Source organism: Centropristis striata, chromosome 5 (genome assembly GCF_030273125.1).
Source record: "Centropristis striata isolate RG_2023a ecotype Rhode Island chromosome 5, C.striata_1.0, whole genome shotgun sequence".
NCBI lineage: Eukaryota > Metazoa > Chordata > Actinopteri > Perciformes > Serranidae > Centropristis > Centropristis striata.
The window spans coordinates 33359197-33381553 of record NC_081521.1 but is presented as its reverse complement, the minus strand read 5'-3'; the positions used below and the strand labels follow the sequence as shown (position 1 = coordinate 33381553).

The following is a 22357-nucleotide window of genomic DNA, read 5'->3' as shown; positions in this document are numbered from 1 at the left end:
TGCTCTGCTGTATGTTAGAAGTAGCATGCTGTTTAAATGGTGTACACACTCCGCCTACTCAGTGCACCACAGGCACTTCAGCCTCTTGTGGACAAAATTTGTATTACAATAACAAACACTCATTAAAAGGTAATTTTGAAAAATAAATTCCAATTAAAAAAAAAAAAGAAAAAAAAATAGCTTAGAAAGATTACCCTAGGGAAAAAAAATCTTCAATGTATGTACCTTGTGTTTTGAGTGTATGGAGACCTTGTGATAGTAGTGCACTGCCTCTTGTGGCAGACGTGAGTATTAAAACAACAAGCACTTGATCCTGACAAAAAAAAATCCATCTGTGAAACTGATAGGAACGAAATAAGGAACTTGATTATCCTGGAAGAACATTAGAGAAACATTTTTAGACCAGATATTTTTCTCTCTTGCCTCACAGATCTTTGATAAATAACAGTCTTTGGTCTTGTAGTTACATAATTCATCTTTTTTTATTAAACGGGAAGTGTCATCTTTCAATCAATAGACAATATCATGGATAATTTCTTCTAAAAAGTAAATTTCTTTGATTTGAATGTACATGAATATAAATGTCCACTTAAAGAATAGTGTCTTAGACAATGTTGACCCAAATTAAGTAGTGTAAAGATGCTTTGCTCCCTTTGTGCCAATGTCATGTGAGCTTCAACAGCTGTTAGGAGGAAACGCATCATCTCTATAAAAACAGAAGAGATTTAAAAAAAACAACCTTAAAACATTTAGACCTTCATCCATCACCACATCTATAGCAGATTAATCAGCAGTTCATGTGGAATCTTCTTCATACATTTGTCACTTTCCAAAAGAAAGTGTCGTCAAGGCATAAAACATTCAGTTTTTAAGAAATACTTGGACAAGGCACAAAGAAATCTCAATTATTATGAGCTTTAAGACATTGATGTACTAGAAAAGAGTAATCTTAAAACCATTATTCCCCTTCACCTTCTAGTTGTTGTAAGACTTTAAAGCTGGGAATTTCAACCTCTGCATATTGTCGTCAGTATTATAAGACTAATGTTATAGAACAAGGCAATAAAATATACAATCTTTAACCAATGAAAGAAAAACGAATTATGGCTGACTCATGAGAAATAACACTGTTTACACAAATAAAAAGGCACTTCGTAAGCAAAACATGAGACTTTGGAGAAATTTTGGTTTGGCTAGCTTGTCCAAAAGAACCAGTCGAACTTATGGTCTTTCCACTGTTAGGAAACAGTCCCCCAAATGTCTCATTATGATATCGAAGTTTCTCTATTGATGTGGAGGAAGGTTTTGCAAATGTCCCAGCAGCAGAGTTGGCATCTTCCCTTGGCTGAATCCCAGTCTAAGTCCTGCTATGACTGCATCATCTGAGGAAATTAACAGTCTTGGGGAATAAGATCCACATGTTGGCAGGTTAGCGAAAGCAAGAAGTTCTTCCCTCTTTGTGGTCCGCCAGTCTTCAACTCACCTCACCTGTTTAGTGGTCGCCCTCCGACTGGCCTGCTTCTCTGTGAAAGTTTGCAGCGAGACAGGAGTGCCCCATTGTGCTTCTGTAATGATGCCTGCTCACTTAAAGTGGCTGTAAAGGGCCTCCATAAATAAATAAATTACCCAGCTACAACAAGGGCTCTGTCCGGTCCCTCCTTTTCAGTCTTTGTGATCTGCAGCCTCAGGGTTGAGATAGACCATCGGGACACAGGGAGGGAGGTTATAGTGGGGAGGGGAGTATAAGTGAAGAATAAGTGGTTTAGGGTCTCTTCCAACCGCTCCGGATCAACGCGTCAGCTCGCAGGAAAGGCTGGCTTCGGAGATCTGTGAGTGGGCATGGAGAGAGGGGTGAGAGACAGTGGGGAGGGGGGCACACATGTTAGAGGACCCAGAGGTCTATCTGTAAACGTTTTACTACCTACTGTTACTTTTTTTTATTTTTTTCGGTGCCAAGATTGTGTTTAAGCCGTAAATGTAGAGGATATACACTCAGGTTACAGCTTATCAGGTGATTACAGGATGTGTTTCTCTTAATTTGGCCACACCAAAACAGAAACATCCTTCAGAATTATTAATATGGAATGCCATTCCTGGGAATATTGAATAAATAAATCCTGAATATATATATATATATATATATAGTTCCATCAAGTCCAGTGAAATAAGTATATGTGTAATTATTAAATACATTTTAAATTGTAAATACATTGATTTTTTTTAAATTATTTTGTCCACCCCTTAACAAAAATACCCCTCTGTGTAATGCAGTTTCTGGGAATATTAAGAAAATAAGTGTGCCTATTAAATAAATCCTAAAATAAATGTTAATATTTATATATAAATGAGTCAATATCAAATTTTAAAAAGATGTTATTTAAAAAAAATGACTTTTTTTATCTAAGGGAACTCTGATGCTTAATTTCACAAATAAAAGTCCTTTGAAATAAATATATTACAAAATAAAAGTATGTCCCATGGAATAATTTAAGTAGTAAAATTCAAAATAAAAACAAAAACATAGTGACTAATTATTTTTGATTATTATTTATTCTATTTGTGTACTTGCATTTATTTGTATTTTTATTGCTTCAATTATTTCAGGATTTATTTCATAGCCCTCTTTATTTACTTATTTATTTATTTAATATTACCTGAAATGGCGTTCAATAATGATAAACTTTATGAAGATAGGGGCTGTTGCATTAGATGAAGTGTACCTAATAAACTGGTGACTAAGTGTATATTTCAGGCGACAATTTCTGCAGTTACAGTTAATTTATTCTGTATTAGAGATATACAATGACCAAATAAGGGCATAAACAGTACAGACTTAACATTGAATGACACATTCCCATAACCTTGCATTTCGACTGATAGTAGTGAAACTCAAAACAGTGAAATTCAAGGCTTTGTGAATGCAGTTATGGCGACTTTGTAATACTAATAATGCAGCAGTAAAAATAAAAGTAGCCATTATTATCACAGTTACAGTACAATGGTCAACAAGCTCTTTTAACTGCTGAGCAACAATCAAGCTGGCTGCGTCCTAAAATATCAAAAACCCATTTGAAGATCATGTCTGTGTTCATGTATCTGACTGACTGTGTGTTTGTTTTTAGAGCCTGTTGACCATACAGCTGTTCAGCACACCGCGGAGGGCAGTTAGCAAAGACAAAACATGGCGGACGTTGTTGACAGGTGAGAGGTCAATGAACACTGGACAACATGCAACACATAATAGAGGGTGAGGATGATGATGATGATGATTTTAGGGGTAAAGTTCTGTATTTAGACTAAACAATGATCAAATACCACAAAAAGCTTCTTCTCTGAAAGGCAAAAAAGTCTTGGTGGACAATTCAAAAAGTGAATATAATATTTTTCATGGCTGTTGGTTGGTTGTTCTGTAACTAGCTTATTTTCTTATGTCTTAATTTTTATTCAGCTTTTAATAATATAATTTGAACAAAAATTAGAACATAGGGTGAAGGGGAAAAAAACTTAAACATAAGAGGGGCTTTTGGGAAATTATACACTTTACATTTCTGCCATATTTCCTCATATTTGTGTGATTTTTTTTTACCTCACTTGTTTACATTATAAATGCTGTGTGGAATGAAATGTACATGCACCTTTTCCATGAATTCGCAGGATTTTATTCATTTTTTTTACTGTATTTTATTTCTTAAATTTTTTATGTTTTAACTTTATGTTTTCATTTTTTTAAATGTATTTTATTTTTTAAATATATTTTCATGTTTTAAATTTATTTTTTTCTTCATACTGTTTGTTTTTGATGTTGAAAAAAAAGATTTTCTGAAATAAAATACTTGAAAAATAAGAATCTTTCTAGTTACAAGGGCATAATCAAATTTAAATAAATAAATAAATGAAAATGACAATTAAAGAACAAAAGTGTGACTTTTTTTTCATTACAAAAATGTCATGCCAATTGTATTGAATGTATGCCAATTACATATTCTGTTTTCATATTTATGGATGTTGAATGAAGTAGATTTTTTTACTGTGTGGATTTTTTTAACCAAAAAAAACAAGACAAGGAATGGTGATGATTGGCTTCCTGGGAGCTGCAGCCCTGAGTGGTGCAGCTTTTGACCTGATGTAATAAAAAATCTGCTAAGACACCCTCGATACCTTCCAGGAATTCACAGTATTTTGTGCAGATTTCCACAGGAAAGAAATTATTTGTTCCCTTTCCCATTTTGTTTTATATAAGTAGTGTTTTGTAACTTGATTTTTAAATAATCTTCAATAATCTTGTTTCCTAACTGTTGTGTTGTAAAGCGCTGAGAAGCTTCTTCTTTCATTTTATTTTTTTGCGTTCAAAGCGCTAGCTGAAGCAGCTGACATCACTGTAGCAGCACACAGGAGCTGGAAGGCCAAGCGGGCCGGGTTTCAGCCAGGCTACCTTCCTTACCCTCTCTTAGGAGTGAGAAATACTGTCATTAATCTTCTTTTCAGCTGGAGGGGGCAGAATGAACAGTGGTGGTTGAGGAAAGAAGAGTCACATGTTAGCCGGAAACCAAACACCAAACAGGTTAGTTTCATGGAACAAGGCATCGTTGATAAAAACCAGTAAAAGAGCCAAACCTCTTTATGTCATGATTATTGGATTCAGCTTGACGTAAGAAATATGCCTTAATGATGCACAGCCTTTTACTTGTGTCATGCATGATGGTCTCAACTTATAGTTTAATCACAATCATGGCTGATTGTTACGACAGCGTGTTAGGGTCATTGTAGGTTAAAATAAGAATGAAGGGAGGTGATATTCTTGGGAAAAAGTCAGAATTTTCATATTAAATTTGTAATATTAGGAGAAAAATTATATTCTCTGATATTAAAGTGGTACATTTACTCATAAATTCTTGCATCTGTTCATTGTGCTGTACTATTTTGTACTCACAACAAAATTTATATTATTTTTCCTAATAATTTTGATTCTATGTTTTGTCTGGTGTGACAATTTAAAGATTTTTAGTTTACATGAGTGATTGTTTAGATTAAACATTAGATTATGTTGAAATTCAAGTTTATTTGTAACTTTGAAAACATAACTGTGATGGTTTTTCTGAATAGGCCCATTTTAAAGCAATGTCTCTTCAAAGTCTGGATACTTATGATAATATGGTGATTGTGGGGTAAAATTTCAAGTATTTTCTTTTTTGCTAAATCCGATTGCAAAGTACAGTAGAATAAGGTCATCCAATACATGGCAAGCAGTGGCATCTGAGTTGTGATGAGGCTGATCCAATCTTGCAAAGTGAAATTACTGATTCCCTGGCAAAATATTTTTTCAAATTTTATCTTTAAGAGATTTATTATTTATCTCAGATAATATTCAAGTTTCCCCCCCACAAATTTAAATGAGTTTTTTCTCTTAAGTTTACCACTTTTTTTCTCTGAAAATTAAATTTTATCTTCAATTTTTTTTCTCACAAATTTGTGATTATTTTTCTCTTAAATTTATCATTTTAATCTGAGAATATTTTAGTTTTTTCTTGTAAATTTCCAACTTAAAACACTTTTTTTTCCTCAGAAAATTCAACTTTTTCTCTCACAAATTTGTGTTTTTTCTCTAACCTCTGACAATATTTGAGTATTTTTCTTGTAAATTTCTAACTTAAAATATTTTTTTTTCTCTAAAAATAAATGTTAAAAATTTGCCACTGTAACCACTGAGAATATTCAAGGGTTTTTCTTAATTTTCTACTTTTTTCTCAGAAAATCCCCCTACCCATGCTCCGTTTTTTTTAACCTACAGTATGCTGTCGCAGATTGTACTGTGAGTGAATCAACATATTTTCCACACACCAAAATATGTCGACATGCTGTACAATTTTTTTCCTCAGAAGGATTTGCACCAGGCAAAGAGGTTTGGCTGACTCCTATCACCAGATGCCTGATAGGAGTCGTCTGAAGTAGAACACAAACAACCAAATGACGGCCCAAGTTAGTCGACAGTATTTGTAGTGGTGGGGTTGGGTGGGTGACAGGGATCATGCTGCATGCACAGTGGGGTCAGGAGGCGTACGAGAGACACCTGGACAACCTTGGCATTAGGGGGGGAGGGCTAGCAGTTGGCGTCGTCACAGAGGTTGGCTTCACAGAAGAACCGTGAGCCGCGTTTAGCAGTGCGGGCTGTGAAGGGCACGCTCTTCAGTACTGGGGGAGGAGGGTGAGGGAGAGAAAACATGTCACACCTGAGACACTGCCCTTCTGGAGAGGGACAAACACTGGACCACCTTCAAAACTCTTTCAGGACACTGTAATGAACCTGTGCTAGTTCTGTTTGCAGCACAGATCTGTGGAAGCTTCAGGAGGTTTGTAACAGGATGGGGGGAAACACTTTACTTCAAGTCCGCCTATTTTGCATTTATAAGCCCTATATAAACATTTAATAAATGGATAATAGCACACTATAATTCAATTAGTCTCCACTTCTTCTCTTTTCGAACATGAAATATTTACTTGGGCTTTATTATTTGGTTTATTGTGAGTTTGTTAAATTTCTGCGGAAAATCTTTTATTTCTATTTTTGTTTGTTTGTAATATTAATTGTTTTCTATTATTACTTTAAATATTTTGTTTGCTTTTAACATGTTCGAATAAAGAGAGATTTTACTTTTTACTCCACTGCGTTTGTCTGACGACTTTAGTTATTTTACAGATTAAGATTTTATCTACAAAACACACAACATTTGTGCATAAAATATAAAATATCTTAAACTATCCAAAAGCATTTAAAATAGTTTAAATCAGCTCTACTTCAACAACAAAATAATTTAACATGAATGGACTATTAATACAATATACAACATCAAAACACTTGAAGGGTGAATTTTTGGCATTATGAATACTTTTACTTTTACATTTGGCTGATAATATTTGAGTAATTTTGTTACTGCAGTACTTTTATCTGTAATGCATTATTTTCACAGTGTGGTATTTGTATTTTTATTCAAGAAAATGATCTGAATACTTCTTCCACCACAAATTATAAGCAGATTTAAGTGTTATTATTAATGTATCTTAAATGTATCCGTCAAAAAATATAACTCCTCCAGTGGGCCCCCGTAAGGCTGCTGTATAAACAAAATGGTACAAAGCTGTAAGTGTTGTGTTAAAAAATATGTCTTTATAGAACTTATTATCACTGTCTAACACTATAAAAAATATTTTTAGCTACAACAACATTATAGTTTGTTATAAACTATGTATAAATTATTTATTTACTCCTTATAAATGCTAAAAAAGGGGTCTTAAAGTAAAAGTGTTAACGTATTAGGACGCACTGAGCATATTTTGTAGAGGAATCAGTTGCATAATAAGCAGTAAACAGCTCTGATAGTAGTGGCACAGAAGCATTATCAACAAGACTAAAAAATGACATTAATGCAACATTTATATTATTTACAATTTAGGTACAGATTAATGAACATCAGTTAGTTAATGTGCTATCCTGAGGCTGTAGGAACAGATTTTTTTCTTCTATTAAAGCTCTTATATGTAGGATATTAAAACTCCTAGTGCAAAGTTCAAGAGAGGCACTCACATGACCCCCAACTAGTTATCCCTGACTTAAATAAAACACTATATTCACATAAAGACTCTACACATAGTGGCTTTAAAAGAAGGATCCTGTGTGCTAAAGTTAATGTACACTTGGGATCAAGCCGCCTGTCTAACTACCTACATACTGAGGCTTTCTAACGAGACAGCACGTCATGGAGTAACTAGCAGCTGCTGGGCTGCTATGTGCTGTGCTCCAGATGTGGCGGTGTCTGGACTACGTAGCACAAGGTGCACTTCAAAGGAGCTGAGCAGTGAATGACCACAGTCATCCTCGACCTGGGACGACCTGGGCTGCTGCTGGCGCCCACATGGGGTCTTTTGGGGGTGCTGTCTGGCCCACCTGTGATGATGTCTTCAATAGTGCCGTCCTTGCCCTCGTACACGGGCCGGTGGTCCTTGGCTTGCCGCTTGCGTAGCTCTGCGATCAGCTCCTGCTGCTGGTGCCTCTTCTTCTGGGCCTGGACCTGAACCAGGATATTTGTACTGTTAAACTGTGCTTATCTGGCTTGCCACAAAGCTTTATTTAGCACTGAGTAAACATCTGATAGGTTTCCTTCACTGCGACTGTACCTTGGGGTCATGCTGTTTAGCCTCCTGAGCCAGTAACTTCTCTCTCATTGCTTCCTCCTGCTTTTTCCTCTGTTCGTTTTGTTCCATTGCATCCTGTTGAGAAGAGACAAAAAAAAAAGACTGGTCTGCAACGAGAAGCTCAAAAAAATCCAAGTCAATACACTTGTGTGGCCCTTTAAGGATTTAAGAAAACAGGTCAAAAGTGGAACATAAACAGGACACATGCACAAAAACACACTTTGATGAACATAACCAATCATTAGACATGTATGCTCTCTCTTCCTGTCCTCCTCTTTTAACCTTTCAAACACTCGCTAAATGTGCTTTAAATAGTTCCACACCTCTGGATTTACATAAATTAACTTTCTGGTTGAGAGTTAGATGAGAAGATTGATACCACTTTCATTCTATATGCTAAATATGAAACCAGCAGTCAATTAGCTTAGCTTGAAATAAAGACTTGAAATAGCTCAACTGATTCTATTTAAAGTTACGAAAATCTGCTAAAGCTCATCTTTAACCTGTGTACAGAGCCAGACGAGGTAGTTTGCAGCATTTCCAGTATTGATGCTGAGCTAAGCAGCTGCTGGCTGTAAATGTCCACATGTAAACATGCATTTTTGGCCTTTTAAATTGAATTATTTAATTATTATTTTGGCTGTGCATATGCCATCACATTTGCAAGGGGGTGGGTTTTTCACATTTTTTTGGAAGTTCAATCTCAGTTCCTATATTAAGTCTTAAAATAAACTGTGCAGATAAACCCCTAATGACAAAAAATCCCCGTCTGAAACCCAGTAAAACCACAATTTTTGAGCCCATGGTCATTCGAGCATAAAAATGATGCCTTTATTTATATCAGGCTTTTTTGGTTTTTATACTATTTTCCACCAGATTGAGCCATTGGTTGATGCAATGCATCAAAATCAGTGTTGCTTCTAATCATTGAAATAATTAAATGTCTGTTTCATTAAAAAAAACACAAGTGGAATTATGTAAACAATTTTACATTTTAAAGGCTTAAAATAATGAAAATGAACAAATATTTAGTACTTATGAACAAGGCTGAATGCACACATCAGCTTTTAGGAATGGTATCAAAATTTGGATTAAAATCTCTGCTAAAATACATGTTAATTATGTAGTATGTTGTTACCAAGTGAATATAAGAAAGGTTTTCCAGTCATATTTAATTGAATCACTTGATTATTTTATGTTACTGTTCCTCCTCTCTCCTCTGGACAGTTCAGAGTCGCAACAAGCGTATTTCCTTAATGTCGAACTATACCTTTCAGTCATAAACAGTAAGACAGACACACATACACAGAAACCCTTGTGTTGCACATTTCCTTAAGGCAGATCCCATAAATCCAGACTGAGAACAATCTCAGGAAGTGTGCTGTGTGGTGGGGCAGGGCGAGGTTGTCCGGGGGTAAAGGGGACAAGGGAAGGAGGGGGAGAAGAGGCGGGAGAATCAGTCTAAACACCACAGCTGCAGCTCTGCAGTCAGACCCAGCTGGCCTTTCCTGTTATTTGGCCTCGGACTTTACGCCACGTCCTGTGGCACAGAGGCAGCCAAAGCTCTGCCCCGCTCTGCTCTGCTCTCACCAAAACTGACAACATCCAAAACCAGGGAACTTCCCGTCAGAGCAGGAGAGAGAGCTGCACCCTGGCAGGACAAGTGAGAAAAGACACACAGACGCTCCTCACTCACCTTGTAGGCCTTGATAAACCGCACAAACACAGGGAAGAACACAGAGGGTGGAGTCGTCTTGGCACTCTCTCCGAAGTAGTTCACCACATTGTTGAAGGCTTCCTAGAAACGGGAAGGACAGTGCCAGAGTGGAAGCCATGTAAGTAAACACTGTCGAGTCATGATTGGTTGTGTGTGAGAGGTCAGTGAGCTGCATCTGGGACAGAGGTTTGCCTCGTGTCTATTTTCACTATTTTTTTCCCGTTTGAGGTTAGAGAAGTGAGGACAGTGTTGGATACCTCTGCTGTCTTGGCGTCCTTCTGCAGCTTGTCCAGCTGCGGGTCACTGGCCTGGACGAAGCCTTTCAGGACCGAGTGGTCATGGAGGCTGCACTCCCTCCGGATCAGGTCCATGCCTTTCCCCAGCTCTCGAACATCCAGCAGCACGTTCTCCAGAGACACTTTTGTTCAGAGTTAATATGGTATATATTTAATTAACAACAACACCTGAGCATACTATTATAGAAAAGCTCTTATTTAAACGCATAACATGTAATTTTGTCATTGGGGGTCTCTCAATAAAAACATCAACAAAATATGGAGTTGCAATATGTCCAAGCTGCCTGTAGCACCTGCAGTCAGCTTCTCTCACTTTTCTATTTACACCAAATAAAGCAGTTTCACTTTAAAAATCAGTGTTTCTCCAATTCTACTTGGCAGACAAAGGAAATTCAGGAGGAGCACTAATGCTTACTCAGCTTGTTTTTAATAATTTACATTCCAGATGCTGAGGAGGTTTTATCCAGGAGCCAAATTATTCACAGAGATCTCCTCCTTTCCAAAACAAAACAAATGGACATTCAAAATCTGTTTTTCTCCAACACCGCTGGCGGACAGCTGCTGCTAATGTTTGCTCAGCTTCTTTCTCTGATAACTTAAGATCCAAGCGTCCAATGACTAACATCCCTCAGCTGGTTTAAATGACCAATATCTAAAAAGTGTATCGTAAAAACAAGGCTTAAAACTAGATAAGAAGTAAATTAAAGACAGCTACAGATTTCTCTTTCATGGTTTGAAAATTGTTTTTGTGGAATACATTTGGAACACTATAACACAGCTTTTAGACATTTTAATTCTTAAAAGCTACTTAACATAGCATAAACATAACTGCCATGTCTGTTAATTTATCTTTATAATGCTTTGTCTGTACACACCTGCTGCAGCTTTATCCACAAAGTGCAGTTCGTTGTAGAAGTTGGCCAGTTCTGGATACTTCTCCTTCAAAATGAGAGCTATGTAGTGGAGCAGCGTCATCTTCCTGTCTGTGGACTTGGTGTCCAGCAGCTGTGCAGCAACAGGAATGAATGGAAACATCAGAAAAAGAACCAAACAAATGAACTGTGTGGCATACTTCTGTGCAATTGAAAAATGATGCTCACCAGATCAAGACTTTGTAACTTGAAGCCATAAACGCAGCCCCTCTTGCTGCTGTTCATGTAGTTTCCTAAAGCTAAGATGATCTGCAAGTAAACCACAAGAAATAATGAATATGCATGAACAAAACAAACATTGCTGGATTTAAATCACCAGTCAAACGAACACTTCTTACCTCGAGCACTCTTTTCAACTTTGGTGCAGATTTCACGGAGCCAGAAGCAGCGATGACGGCATTGAGCTGTGGTGTCAGCATGTTGATGTTGTCAGAAAAATTCCCAACAAACGTGATGATGTTCATTCTCTGTGTGAGCCTCTCGATCTTGCTGAATAGCAACATGAAGCGATCCTCCTCTGCCAGCTGGTCCAGCGGACGGCGCTCCCGCTCGTACTGACGCAGCACCTTCACCTCACCCTCCGTGGGCAGGAAACGCATCAGGCACTCCACAAAGTCCACAGGTAAGGCCTTCAGGTCAAACCTGGGAACACATTACATATAATATGAATTTATTGTACTTGAAGGAGCCCCACAGCCCTGTCAGATTAACTTGTACCCTGTTTATCCTGTTTAACGCATGCTCCATGTGTAACACCATTTACTGTATGAAAGTAGATATTTTTTAGACAGACAGACAGACAGACAGACAGACAGACAGACAGACAGATAGATATATGTAGTTCAAAAAGTATTTAATGTCCAGGAAAAGCACATACTTCTCTATTGCTTTGCAGATCTCCTCTGTGGTCTTGTTAGCCTTTCGTAGTGTGATGGCTAAGTTCTTGGAGCGATTGGCGTCCAGGAGGGTGACTTTGTTAACAGCCTTCTGGGCTACTTTGCTCTTTGTGCAGGAAAGATCCACAATCGGACCCTGGGCTCTGGTCTTAAACAGCTCCTCAAACCTCTCCAGATCCAGCTCCTGCAAATAAATGACAGTTTATCTACATGTACTGAACTTAAAGGTCTGGAAGACACTTTTTCCCCCAGTTTCAGTTTCTACATTAACACAGCAATTGCACACAAAGTTAGAACAGTTTGGGTCTTTTCAAATGATAGTTAACTGTTTTGATTTTCTCTGTGCTCTTCTCACTGGTTTGAAGTGGACGGGGCTCAGGTGGAAAAAGGTGATGTCATGCATTTCAATGCACCAATTTACCTGAGCTTTTAATATATGTATTTGTGTTTTTCAAGTCATGGATATTTAAGGATATTATAGTTTTTAGCACTTTTATCTGCTGGATTTACCTCTAGCACACGTTCATCATCAATCTCGTTGAAGACTGTGCCGTTGATCTGATTGGGCTTCAGGGCGGTCCAGTTAAACACGGGCAGGCGGAACTTGGTCTTGATGGGTTTCTTGATTCTGATAGCTGTACAGAAGAAATAAATAAATATATTAATAGTATGATATTTTGCTCTACTACCTGCAGTGAAATATAAAGCAAAGAAGTAAAAGAGTGCATCAAAAACAATGCCATTTTGTAACGGCTCTCACCTGAGAGACCCAAACTCAGGATAACGGACGGAGAAGCGTCTGGCAGAGGTGGAGCAGGTGGAGGTGGTGGTGGGATCGGTGCACCTGTAAGTAATATACAAGAAAAACGGTGTTTAAATGTCATTTTATCAATCCCATATTATCAATTTGATCTTTTGTGTTTTGAAATCCTTTATTATTCATTATATATCTTTATATCTCTGCATACAATGATTATTATGTCTAATTCCTTTACACAATCCAGTCTCATTCCACATTTTTATATTTTTTTATGTCTATGTACAAAACACTTTCTGCTGCTACACTTCTGTGCAATACTAAAACTGTTATTACATATATACATAGTTGTATATATCTCTATTTACCTAAAATGTATTTCTATATTTCTATGTTTCTATTATATTTCTATTTGTAGATATCTCTATTTGCTGAAACCTTGCTGCATTTGTATTTTATGTTGTTGTTGTATATTTACTATAGCTCGCTTTTTTATGTTTATTTTATTTACATACTTACTTATCTATATTTCTATTTCTTATACAGCAGCAACTGTAAAAAAATAAATAAAAAAAAACACTCCTGCAAAAGAGATTTTTAATCTCTGTGAAGCCCTTTCATGATTAAATGAAGTTGTGAAAGAGCTGCAAACTGCTGCAGTTTCTCCTGTGCTGAACTTCGCCTGCACACACACACAAAGGAAACAACTTGTATTTCCTTTTCCTGTCTGGGGTAGAAACGCACGGCTGTGACCCGTCACCTGGCTTGGCACGCATGAACAAAGACGGAGAACTGAAAATAAACCTTCTCTGAGGGTCTACACTGTGACAAAGTCAACTTTCACATATATTCGTCACCAGACATGATCGCTGTGAGTCATGGTTTATCACCTGAAGCAGGGGGGAGGGGAGGAGGAGGTGGAGGAGGTGGAGGAGGAGGTGGAGGGGCTTCACTGGCTGGTGGTAAGCTGGTGTCTGGTCCTCCTGGTTCGGTTAACCCAGCTGTTGGACCCAAAGACAGCTGCCTGATGTCACCCAGTGGGATCCCAAGGCCACCGCCCCCAACGCCGCCCTCGCTCCCGACACCCAGCGTCTCGATGGCGATGTCTCCATCAGCCTTCTTGTGCAGACGGATCGTGCCCTGCTGTTCGAGCTCCAACAGACGTCTCTCAATGTTGAAGTGCCTCTGGAAGGCTGCATCCTTCTCCTTGATCACCCTCCTCAGGGTGGTGACCTGGGTGTTGGTCGACTCGTATGTCTCCTGGACGGTCACCAGAGGGCGATAAAGAGCACAGCACAATGACTTTGCATGCCAAAGAAACATCCTGTTTCCTGTCCCAATTTGCTATCACAGCAATTTAGCTTCATGCATCTGAAACAGATCTTTGCTAAGACACAGTGAAGTGAAGTGAAGTGAAGGGAAGCCTCTCTGATGCGAGGCACACAAAGCAATATAACATCATTATGACTTACCCGTATTACATGCAGCTCCTTATCTTTCTGAATGAGCACCTTCTCCAGATCAGCTACTTTCATCATTGTTTCATTCTCCACCTCCAGCAGCTTCTCCGTCACCTGGGAAAGAAGACGAAGAGGACAACAACAGAGGGATGAGAGGAGGTGAATTGATCCAGAGCGCGGGCATCTTTCCCAGTTCCACTCCCTCCCACTCTCTCCCCTATACACTGTGCATCATCAATAAGAAATAAGATATGCCCAGCAGCAGCATGACGCAGCAGAAGCATGACACAGCTTTTAGTTTTGATTTTGAACAGATTACACATGTTGCACAGGAATTCACCGGGATTCTTCACCCTCATCCTCCCCCATCATTCCTGACCCCTGAGAGCAGAGTTTGTTATGAAATTCCTCGAGTGATGTCAGGGCTGCCTACGACCTTTCTATGAGAAGAAGGTCTTTACAGAGCGACGTGGGATACAGAGGCAACTGCCCAGAAAGATTGAGCCAACACGAGAACAATATTAAGCCTGTTTCACGCACAGTACTTTCCAGCATTCTGCACCCCGTCATTATTCTGAAGAACTTGTGAAATGCAAACAGAGTAGATTTTTTAATCACCACGTAGAAACAACAGAGTTAAGTACATGGCTGGTGAACCACAACAATCTCATAAACGAGCCCAGTGAGAGCAGTGTTGGTGGTCCAGACTGGGTGGTGCACTTACATGGGACAGGTGCTCCTCCAGTTCATCCACCTTCTCCAGAGCTGCATTCTTCGTCTCCGCATCTTCCAGCAGACCACCCACGTCAAACACGTTATCCAGGTAGGCCTGGATCTGCACCGACAGCTTGTCACTCTCCGTGTGTTTACATTTCTGACGTGAGGGAGAATTCATTAGCATTACAGATGCTCCACACCCATTTTTCAAATAGTCTCAGCTGGAGGATTTGTTCAGCCGTACCTCCAGGTAATCGTCCAGTCCCAGCTTGGTGAACTCATACTGCAGGTGGACTCTGAAGTTCATGTCCTCCACTGAGTGGACCACAATGTTGATGAACTGCATGCAAGCAACCTGGAGCACAGACAGGGACAGGTTTGGATCCAAATGTATTTAATCAGATAGATTGAGACACATTCACACGCAAAAGAATACGTCCATCAGTAACACAAAGCTTATCTCACCATGTAGTCGATGTTCCCCTCCTCACAGCGGAAATAATCCATCAGTCTCTCAAAGCGATGCTTCTCCTTACACACCTGAAATACAACACAACATACTGAGCATAGAATAACAACTAGCCCAAAATGCAGAGACTCTAAACAAAAGGTCAAAATTAGTAATTTTTAAAATTCCTTGTCTTGTTTTAAAATATAATGATGAATCTGACTTTTGATAGAGGGGTTGTGGCATGGCATATACAGGGATCCTACAGCTTTTTCGTCAAATTCAAGCACTTTTCCAGTTTTTTTCAAGGTCCATTTTCACCTTACAGCTGTGGTAAATTACATATTTAAATACAGTTTATCCAGTATGCTGATTATTTCAGTTATTCACCGTGTTACATTAGATGTTACTGTGCTATAAACAAACTAACATCATGTTTTATGACAGCAAATTAAAGGAGAAACACCACAACATTTCATGTTTAAAAATGTGGCACCTGTTTGTATGCGTAGACATGGGATCCTTCTGTATATTACCTATATTTTAAGCATTGCACGCACCTTTTTCAAAATCAGAGCTCCACATTAGGATTCACGTGATCACCAGCACTAATAGGAACCCTCAAGAGAGAGATTTAGTCTATTTTGTTGATATGAATCTGACTCTAAACCCAGTATTTTTTTGTTCACTGTGTCCTACCTGAGAACATACCAGAGAATAATGGCATCATATAAGGCATCTATTACAGATTTTGCTTCTAATAGCCAAAAAGAAAGTAAGAAAGAAAGCAGCAGCTCTCACATAGTGTAGTGGAGACAAACGATTTAGTTAGTTTCTGTCATGGAAAAGATTAAAACAAAGACCACTTGTGGAGACTATGCCAGAACAAAGTATTTCAGAGTAAAAGCACCATTGTCTTTTTTTTCCTATTTCATTTACTACTTATTTTATTATCTATTTCTCATGTCAACAAGATCGATTACCCTCTATGTTTTTATGAAGTCCTGTTGGGTCTTGAGTTAATGCATCAAAACGTTCAAAAGCAAAACAAGCCTCAGAGGTCCTCTGAACTCCTCTATGTATCTACTGGTATTACAGTTACTCATGTGACAAATCATAGCCTAATACAGCATTTTGTTTTGATGAAACACATTCCAGGATCAAACAAGAGCTCAGCTGCATGTGAACAGCTTCCTCCGTTTGCAACAACAACTTATTATTATTATTATCATAATTCATGGGAAGGGAAGCCAGTGCAGGATAAAGACATGGGACAGATTTTTCCAACATAAAAATACACTGAAATGGAAAAAGAAAAAAAAAGACTGTTCTCTGAGCTCTAAAAAGAGCTTTTTCCAGTGCTGTAAGAATAAAAAAACATCCATGCCTATTTCTGAAAGTCCTAACTACAAATAGTTCTAGTTGGGGACATTATACTTGATGACTGTACAACTGTGGTTTAGTACCATAGGTGGCCTTCTTGAGAGTTTTTAAAGACCTGTCACCTTGTATTAATGTATCATTTAAACAAAATACCACTACAGAAATACCATCTTGTTTTGACTAGTGGGTTGATTAGCTCTTGTGTCTCTCTGGGGCTTTTCAACTGCAAGGTAATTGTCTTGTTCCGGTGTTCAGATGACTGTGTATGCAGAAACCGAGAGGCTAAGCAAACCTTTGTGGTCCACTGGCTCCCATCAGGCAGTTGATCCTTATCATTGTTCAAGGTTGGCTCACATCTGGCGTCTTAATGAGACTAATGACCGCAGACAGGCCACCGTGGAGCTTTACATACACCCTTAGTAGACATGAAATCCCCCAGAGCTCCTCCATTTTTATCACTCTAAACTCGTCCTTCATGCCCTCGTGCACACCAGTGATTCAGAAGTGATTTTTTTAGCACATTCAATCCTCTCAGGGTTAGCCACCAAATATAAACAGTGCAACTTTGAATGAAAATGACTCAAGTTTCATTGAAACGTTGCTGTGGGCACCTCTTTGAAGTTGTCAAATGCTGAGAGGATGATCTCGTGACCTCCCCGGACGAGACAGACGGCAGCCAGCAGCTCAAGGACCAAAGCTTTTGTCCTGGAAGTACAGAAGACACTCATTACCTGGAGAAAGTTCAGCAAACTGCAAACACTCTCAAATTAAATCTACGCTCAGGGTTGCTTCATTGTGGCAAAAAATAAAAAACATAGTCAGGATTAATTTGGTCAATATTATGATCATGATTATTTAAAACTATTACTGTTAAAAATTGGATTGCTGTTAAAAATTTTAAATATAAATCAACTTTAAATACACGTTAAATCAACTTTAAATATAATTCAACTTTTAAAAAAACACTATAATATAAAAATGTATATAAAAAAATAAAAAATAAACACAACACATGAAAACTACAGTACTGAACATAAATATTCAATATAAAATATATTAGACATGTTATAGTCCACTTCCTCAGCCTGCTGAAAACTTTAAACATTAAACCAATTTTGGTTAACTACATTCACCAAATTCCAGCCAGTAATAAAAATGCTATAAAGGAAAGGGGTGTTCTGCATTTATAAGACAAAATAAGAGCATCATTGTGAATGAAATGCAGTAATTGTTTGATCTCGATTATCTTGATTTCATAATAATTATGTTGGAAGCCAAAATCTATTTTTGCTACCAGAATGTTTGTCCTCAACATACATGACTTGAAATATATAATCCATACTGAAGTCTGAAGAGAAGGCAGGGCTCTGTAACTTTTTAAGTGTTTACCCTCCGAGCCTTCATTATGAAGTGATCAGCCCTTGCGGTTTACCGCTAATCTCCCTTTAGTAAACATTCCTTTAACAGCCTGTATCTACGCCTCTGATCCAAGACTTCAGAGAGAAGCTGAGCCCCATGAAGAATGAGAGGCATATCATATGAACTGGCTGCAGGGTTTCCCCTATTGTTTGACCCAGCCCTGCATCTGTGGGGACCGGGGGGCCTCACTTCTTACCGTGAGTTCTTATTGTTCAAGCTGAGAGCAATTTCATTGACTGCGTGTGCGTGAGACATGACCATATTGAAGCCATACTGCGTGAAGAAGACACAGAGAAAGAGAGGGACAGATAGAGAGAGAGAGAGAGAGAACAGGATGTGGTGAGAAAACTCATAGAAGCATAAAAATTCTCAAGTTCAAAACATATATCTGTGTCTGATCTGTGTTACCTGGTAATTCATGATTGCTCTCAGGCACATGATGCACACATGCACATCATCTTTTTGGCTCACGAGGCGGGAGTTCTTGATGGTTTTGCTGTTGGAAACTGTGCCATAGCTGCAACAGATGACAGAAGTTAATATCTGGTAGAAGTTTAGTAATCACACTCAGCGTTTTCACTTCAAACTTTGATGTTGCTTGTGTCATTTATTTCTGGAGTTTATCTGGTGCTCATGTGTTTTAAGTGTGAGAGAGGCAGAGAGAGAAAATTACAGAGAACGAGGCCTGACAGAAAAAACTTGTGTGGCTTTTGAGGCTACAGATGCATCATGGGAGCTGTTTGGTTTCCTCGCTGCTGTCAACAGACTGAGCTCTATGCACACGCACAGACTGTTATGTAACTGTATTGCACACTCATCATGTGCACACAGTATTACTTTTAATGTGCAATTTAATAAGGCTTGCACAGTGTCTCGTGATCCAGCATTTCTGACCTCTATACATAGTAAGGTAACACTACATGATGCATGAAGTTATGCAGATTCAGCAGTAATCTAAATGCGATTAGCGATAGACTATTTATCTTTTTAACGACTTCTATTGGACGTCTTGTGTCTCTTCATGATTCTGTCTGTGTGTGGCTCAGAGATGAACTGTCCAACATGTGCTGCTGATGCACAGCTGGCGCTCATCTGAAGACAGTGCAGACGCAGATGAGGGAGGACCATTAACAAAGAGACACTCATAAAGCAAAAAGGTCACAGATTCTAGTATCTATCTCTGCTACGGCTCGTCATCTGATTGAGTTTGTGCAGAGCTTTGAGGTCAAGAGAGAGGTCAGCAGCAGACCAATAACTCAACCATTCAGGCATCCTCCTGAAATGAAACAGCACCAACACAGATTTGCATGCTAATACATGTTTATAGCGTTCAAGGTTAGCAGAGCGGAGGCAACAACAGGGATAGATAACAGCGGGCAGGCGAGCTTAGCAATACGTACCGGAGGACAGACTGGCGGGCAGAGCGCACCAGTGTGTTGCAGAAGGGTTGAGTGCTGCTGTGGTGCAGATCCTCTATGGACCTGCTCCAAGATTTAGATTTGTCCAAGAAGCCATCCTCCCCATTCTCCAGCCCCTCAAAATCCAACCTGGGCCACATATATACAGACAGACAGACAGAGAAGCCAACACAGACGCACAGGGGGGTGTAGAGGAGAGGCACGGGGGAGGTTAGGTCAGCGAGGCAGCTTGGTAGAGAGCCAGGGGTTATCACAAGAACTGTCATCGAGCTGCATGATAAAGCTCAGCACAGAGAGACGCTGTCCCGTTCAGGCACTACACCACACAGCATCGACCCAGAGACACATTCAGTTTATGCCACAAGTATGCAACAAGGCATACAAACACATCCAGAGAGTGTGATTTGCCAAGAGCACATTTTCAGATGCACAAGCAGTTTAATACACGCTGAACAGGACACGACGTGTTAAACCCAGCAGCTGAATCCACTGCCCAACCCAGTTCCTTAGGAGAGGTTTTTGGCTACAGCCATGAGAGATGTGTGTGTAAAGTGTAGTTATATTAGAGTACTCACATGACAGCACACTGGGCAAAGGAGAGGTACTCCACCAGGACGTCAAGACCTCTGTTCTCATCGTTGAGGAACTCCCTGACCCACCTGTGACGCACGGGAACATGGAGGGGTTAGAAGGGCACCAAACTAACAACACACCCTCATCCTTCTATCCTTCAGGGCTTGTTTTCATCCAGAAAGAGATAATTTGTGTAATATCTAAGATTGATAAAACCTTCTTATATGTCTTTTTGTACTTCAGATCAATCTGGTTTATAACATCACATCTCACTCACTTATAATAACTAAAAACATTTATTTGCACCTGAAATGAGGGATAAAAAGGACAAATATTTACTTACAATATTAAGAATATTTCAAAAGATAATACAAAAATTGTGAGCAAAATAATAGTTGAAGTGTAGACAAATGTATATGTAGATGAGTGGATGTGTGTTAATATTAGTATACGTTTAGATATGTATGTTCACATAGATTTGTATGCACATATACAAACAAATCTCCCCTGACATTCCTGATGCTTAGTTGATTTTACAGTGTGATGATTTGCTATCTGACATTGAATTAAATCAAATAATTGGGGTTTTGTACTGTTGGTTGGAATAAACAAGACATCTATGGTGTCAAATTGTACGGCAGAACATTGTGATTGAAGCTTTTTTTTACTGTTTCCTGATATTTCAGAGACCAAACGAAATCAATGAATCTATAAAATAATCAGAAGATTAATCGATAATGAAAGAAATCGTTGCAGACATACTTCCCTGTATTAAGAACAAATCTTTATTTAATTGTCTTTCTTTTATTTTTGTCTCAATCAACTGTATTACAGTTTCTAATCTTGTTGATGATTAAATTCTGATCACGACACCTGCAGAAGTTTTAACACAATGAATATGAGGTTGCAAACACAGTATGACACTGGTTAATGAATCTACGCAATGATGATTAAGTATGAAAAAAAAAATCTAAAGCCTGTTGACCAAGTTTATCGTTGAGATCTTGGAAAGTGGTGACGTCGCTAAAAAGATCATGCTGTATTGAGAAAGACTTGAAACCAGCAACTGAGACCATAAACTCATGATGAGAATGTTTACTTAGGTACCAAATCAAGTGAAAAGAAGGTTTTTTTCCTCATAGATTTCTATACGATTGGACTTCTGTTTTCGACCAGTGGAGTCGCCCCCTGTCTGACTTATCGTTGCAGTAATGTCACCATGTTTCAATATCGCAGCAATTCATTTGTGAGTATATTGTTGTCATAACTGATAGAAACGATAAATGGCAAATTACAAATATGAGTTGTAATAAAGTAGAATGATCCTTTAAGTGAGCTCTCTGGGCGGGTGGGGGGGTCCCCCTCCCCTGACTGAAGGAACTTGGCAGGAATGTCGTGGAAAGTAAACCAGAGCGAGGCTTCAGATTTCCTCCACATTTAACTCCGGTTTTTGGGAGAGAGAGAAACAACTCCAAACAAAGGAATTCCCAATGCGATGAGAGAAAGAATGTGGAGGGCATATGGCTGAAGGATCTGGGCTCAGGTCGAACCCCTGACAGTCAACAGTATTTAGTCTGCCTCCCCCACAGACCCCCTTCACCTCCTTCTTCAGGGAACTCCAGGGGGGGACAGGATTGGGGTAAAAGGTTCTTTAAATAGTCTTGGATTGCTGGTTATGATGACAGATTGTCAGCCAATGGCGAGTCAGGCAGGAAAGCAATCAAGAGCCTCAAAGTAGAGGAGGAGGTGAGGAGAAGAACTGAGGAAAGCAAACAAAGCAGTAAGAAGACTTGGTGCAGGAGGGAAGGAGAGGAGGGGGTGGACAAGGAGGCGGGCTTCATCATCAGTTTCCTGTCTACTCTCCCTCCTTGCCTCTGACCCCTCACTCCTTCCTCTCTCTCTCTCTTTCTCCCTGTACTTCTTTCAAACTGGTTGCTATTTCAGATTTTCTTGGCAATTTCTGGAATAACACAGGGCCAGGATTCAGACACACACAATAAACCAGCATCTGTTACACTTAATCCCATCCACAAAAAAAAGCCTTCTGAAAATAGCCTTCTGTTTTTTTCTTTTTGCCTGCGAGTCGTGTCTGGGAAACGCATTGAAACAGACCTTTATTGATGAGGCCTAATAGAATATGAGTTATCCTTGGAG

The 22357-nt window shown here is 38.9% G+C and overlaps 1 protein-coding gene across 6 annotated transcripts in view; it reads right to left on the bottom strand.

The window, feature by feature from the left end:
- Positions 1–463: 463 nt before the first annotated feature.
- The window catches only part of fmnl3 (formin-like 3), a 45550-nt gene continuing 23656 nt past the window's right edge, over positions 464–22357 (bottom strand). Inside the window, exons 5-26 of one of the 6 annotated variants that reach the window (XR_009394388.1) lie at positions 20206–20289; positions 19613–19759; positions 18621–18729; positions 18409–18485; positions 17405–17498; positions 15428–15502; positions 15207–15317; positions 14970–15119; positions 14258–14359; positions 13676–14045; positions 12789–12872; positions 12539–12663; positions 12010–12212; positions 11471–11774; positions 11301–11381; positions 11076–11205; positions 10162–10322; positions 9884–9985; positions 8170–8262; positions 7940–8063; positions 4442–6189; positions 464–1827 (exon numbers count right to left, since the gene is read on the bottom strand). Coding sequence is in view for 5 of the 6 variants with exons in the window: in XM_059332925.1 (XP_059188908.1) it covers positions 6098–6189; positions 7940–8063; positions 8170–8262; positions 9884–9985; positions 10162–10322; positions 11076–11205; positions 11301–11381; positions 11471–11774; positions 12010–12212; positions 12539–12663; positions 12789–12872; positions 13676–14045; positions 14258–14359; positions 14970–15119; positions 15207–15317; positions 15428–15502; positions 17405–17498; positions 18409–18485; positions 18621–18729; positions 19613–19759; positions 20206–20289 (2818 nt within the window). In the remaining variant the exon portion in view is untranslated. Of the gene's footprint in view, positions 6190–7939; positions 8064–8169; positions 8263–9883; positions 9986–10161; positions 10323–11075; positions 11206–11300; positions 11382–11470; positions 11775–12009; positions 12213–12538; positions 12664–12788; positions 12873–13675; positions 14046–14257; positions 14360–14969; positions 15120–15206; positions 15318–15427; positions 15503–17404; positions 17499–18408; positions 18486–18620; positions 18730–19612; positions 19760–20205; positions 20290–22357 lie in introns of all 6 variants that reach the window. The other 5 variants (XM_059332925.1, XM_059332927.1, XM_059332924.1 and 2 more) reach the window with 5 other exon arrangements.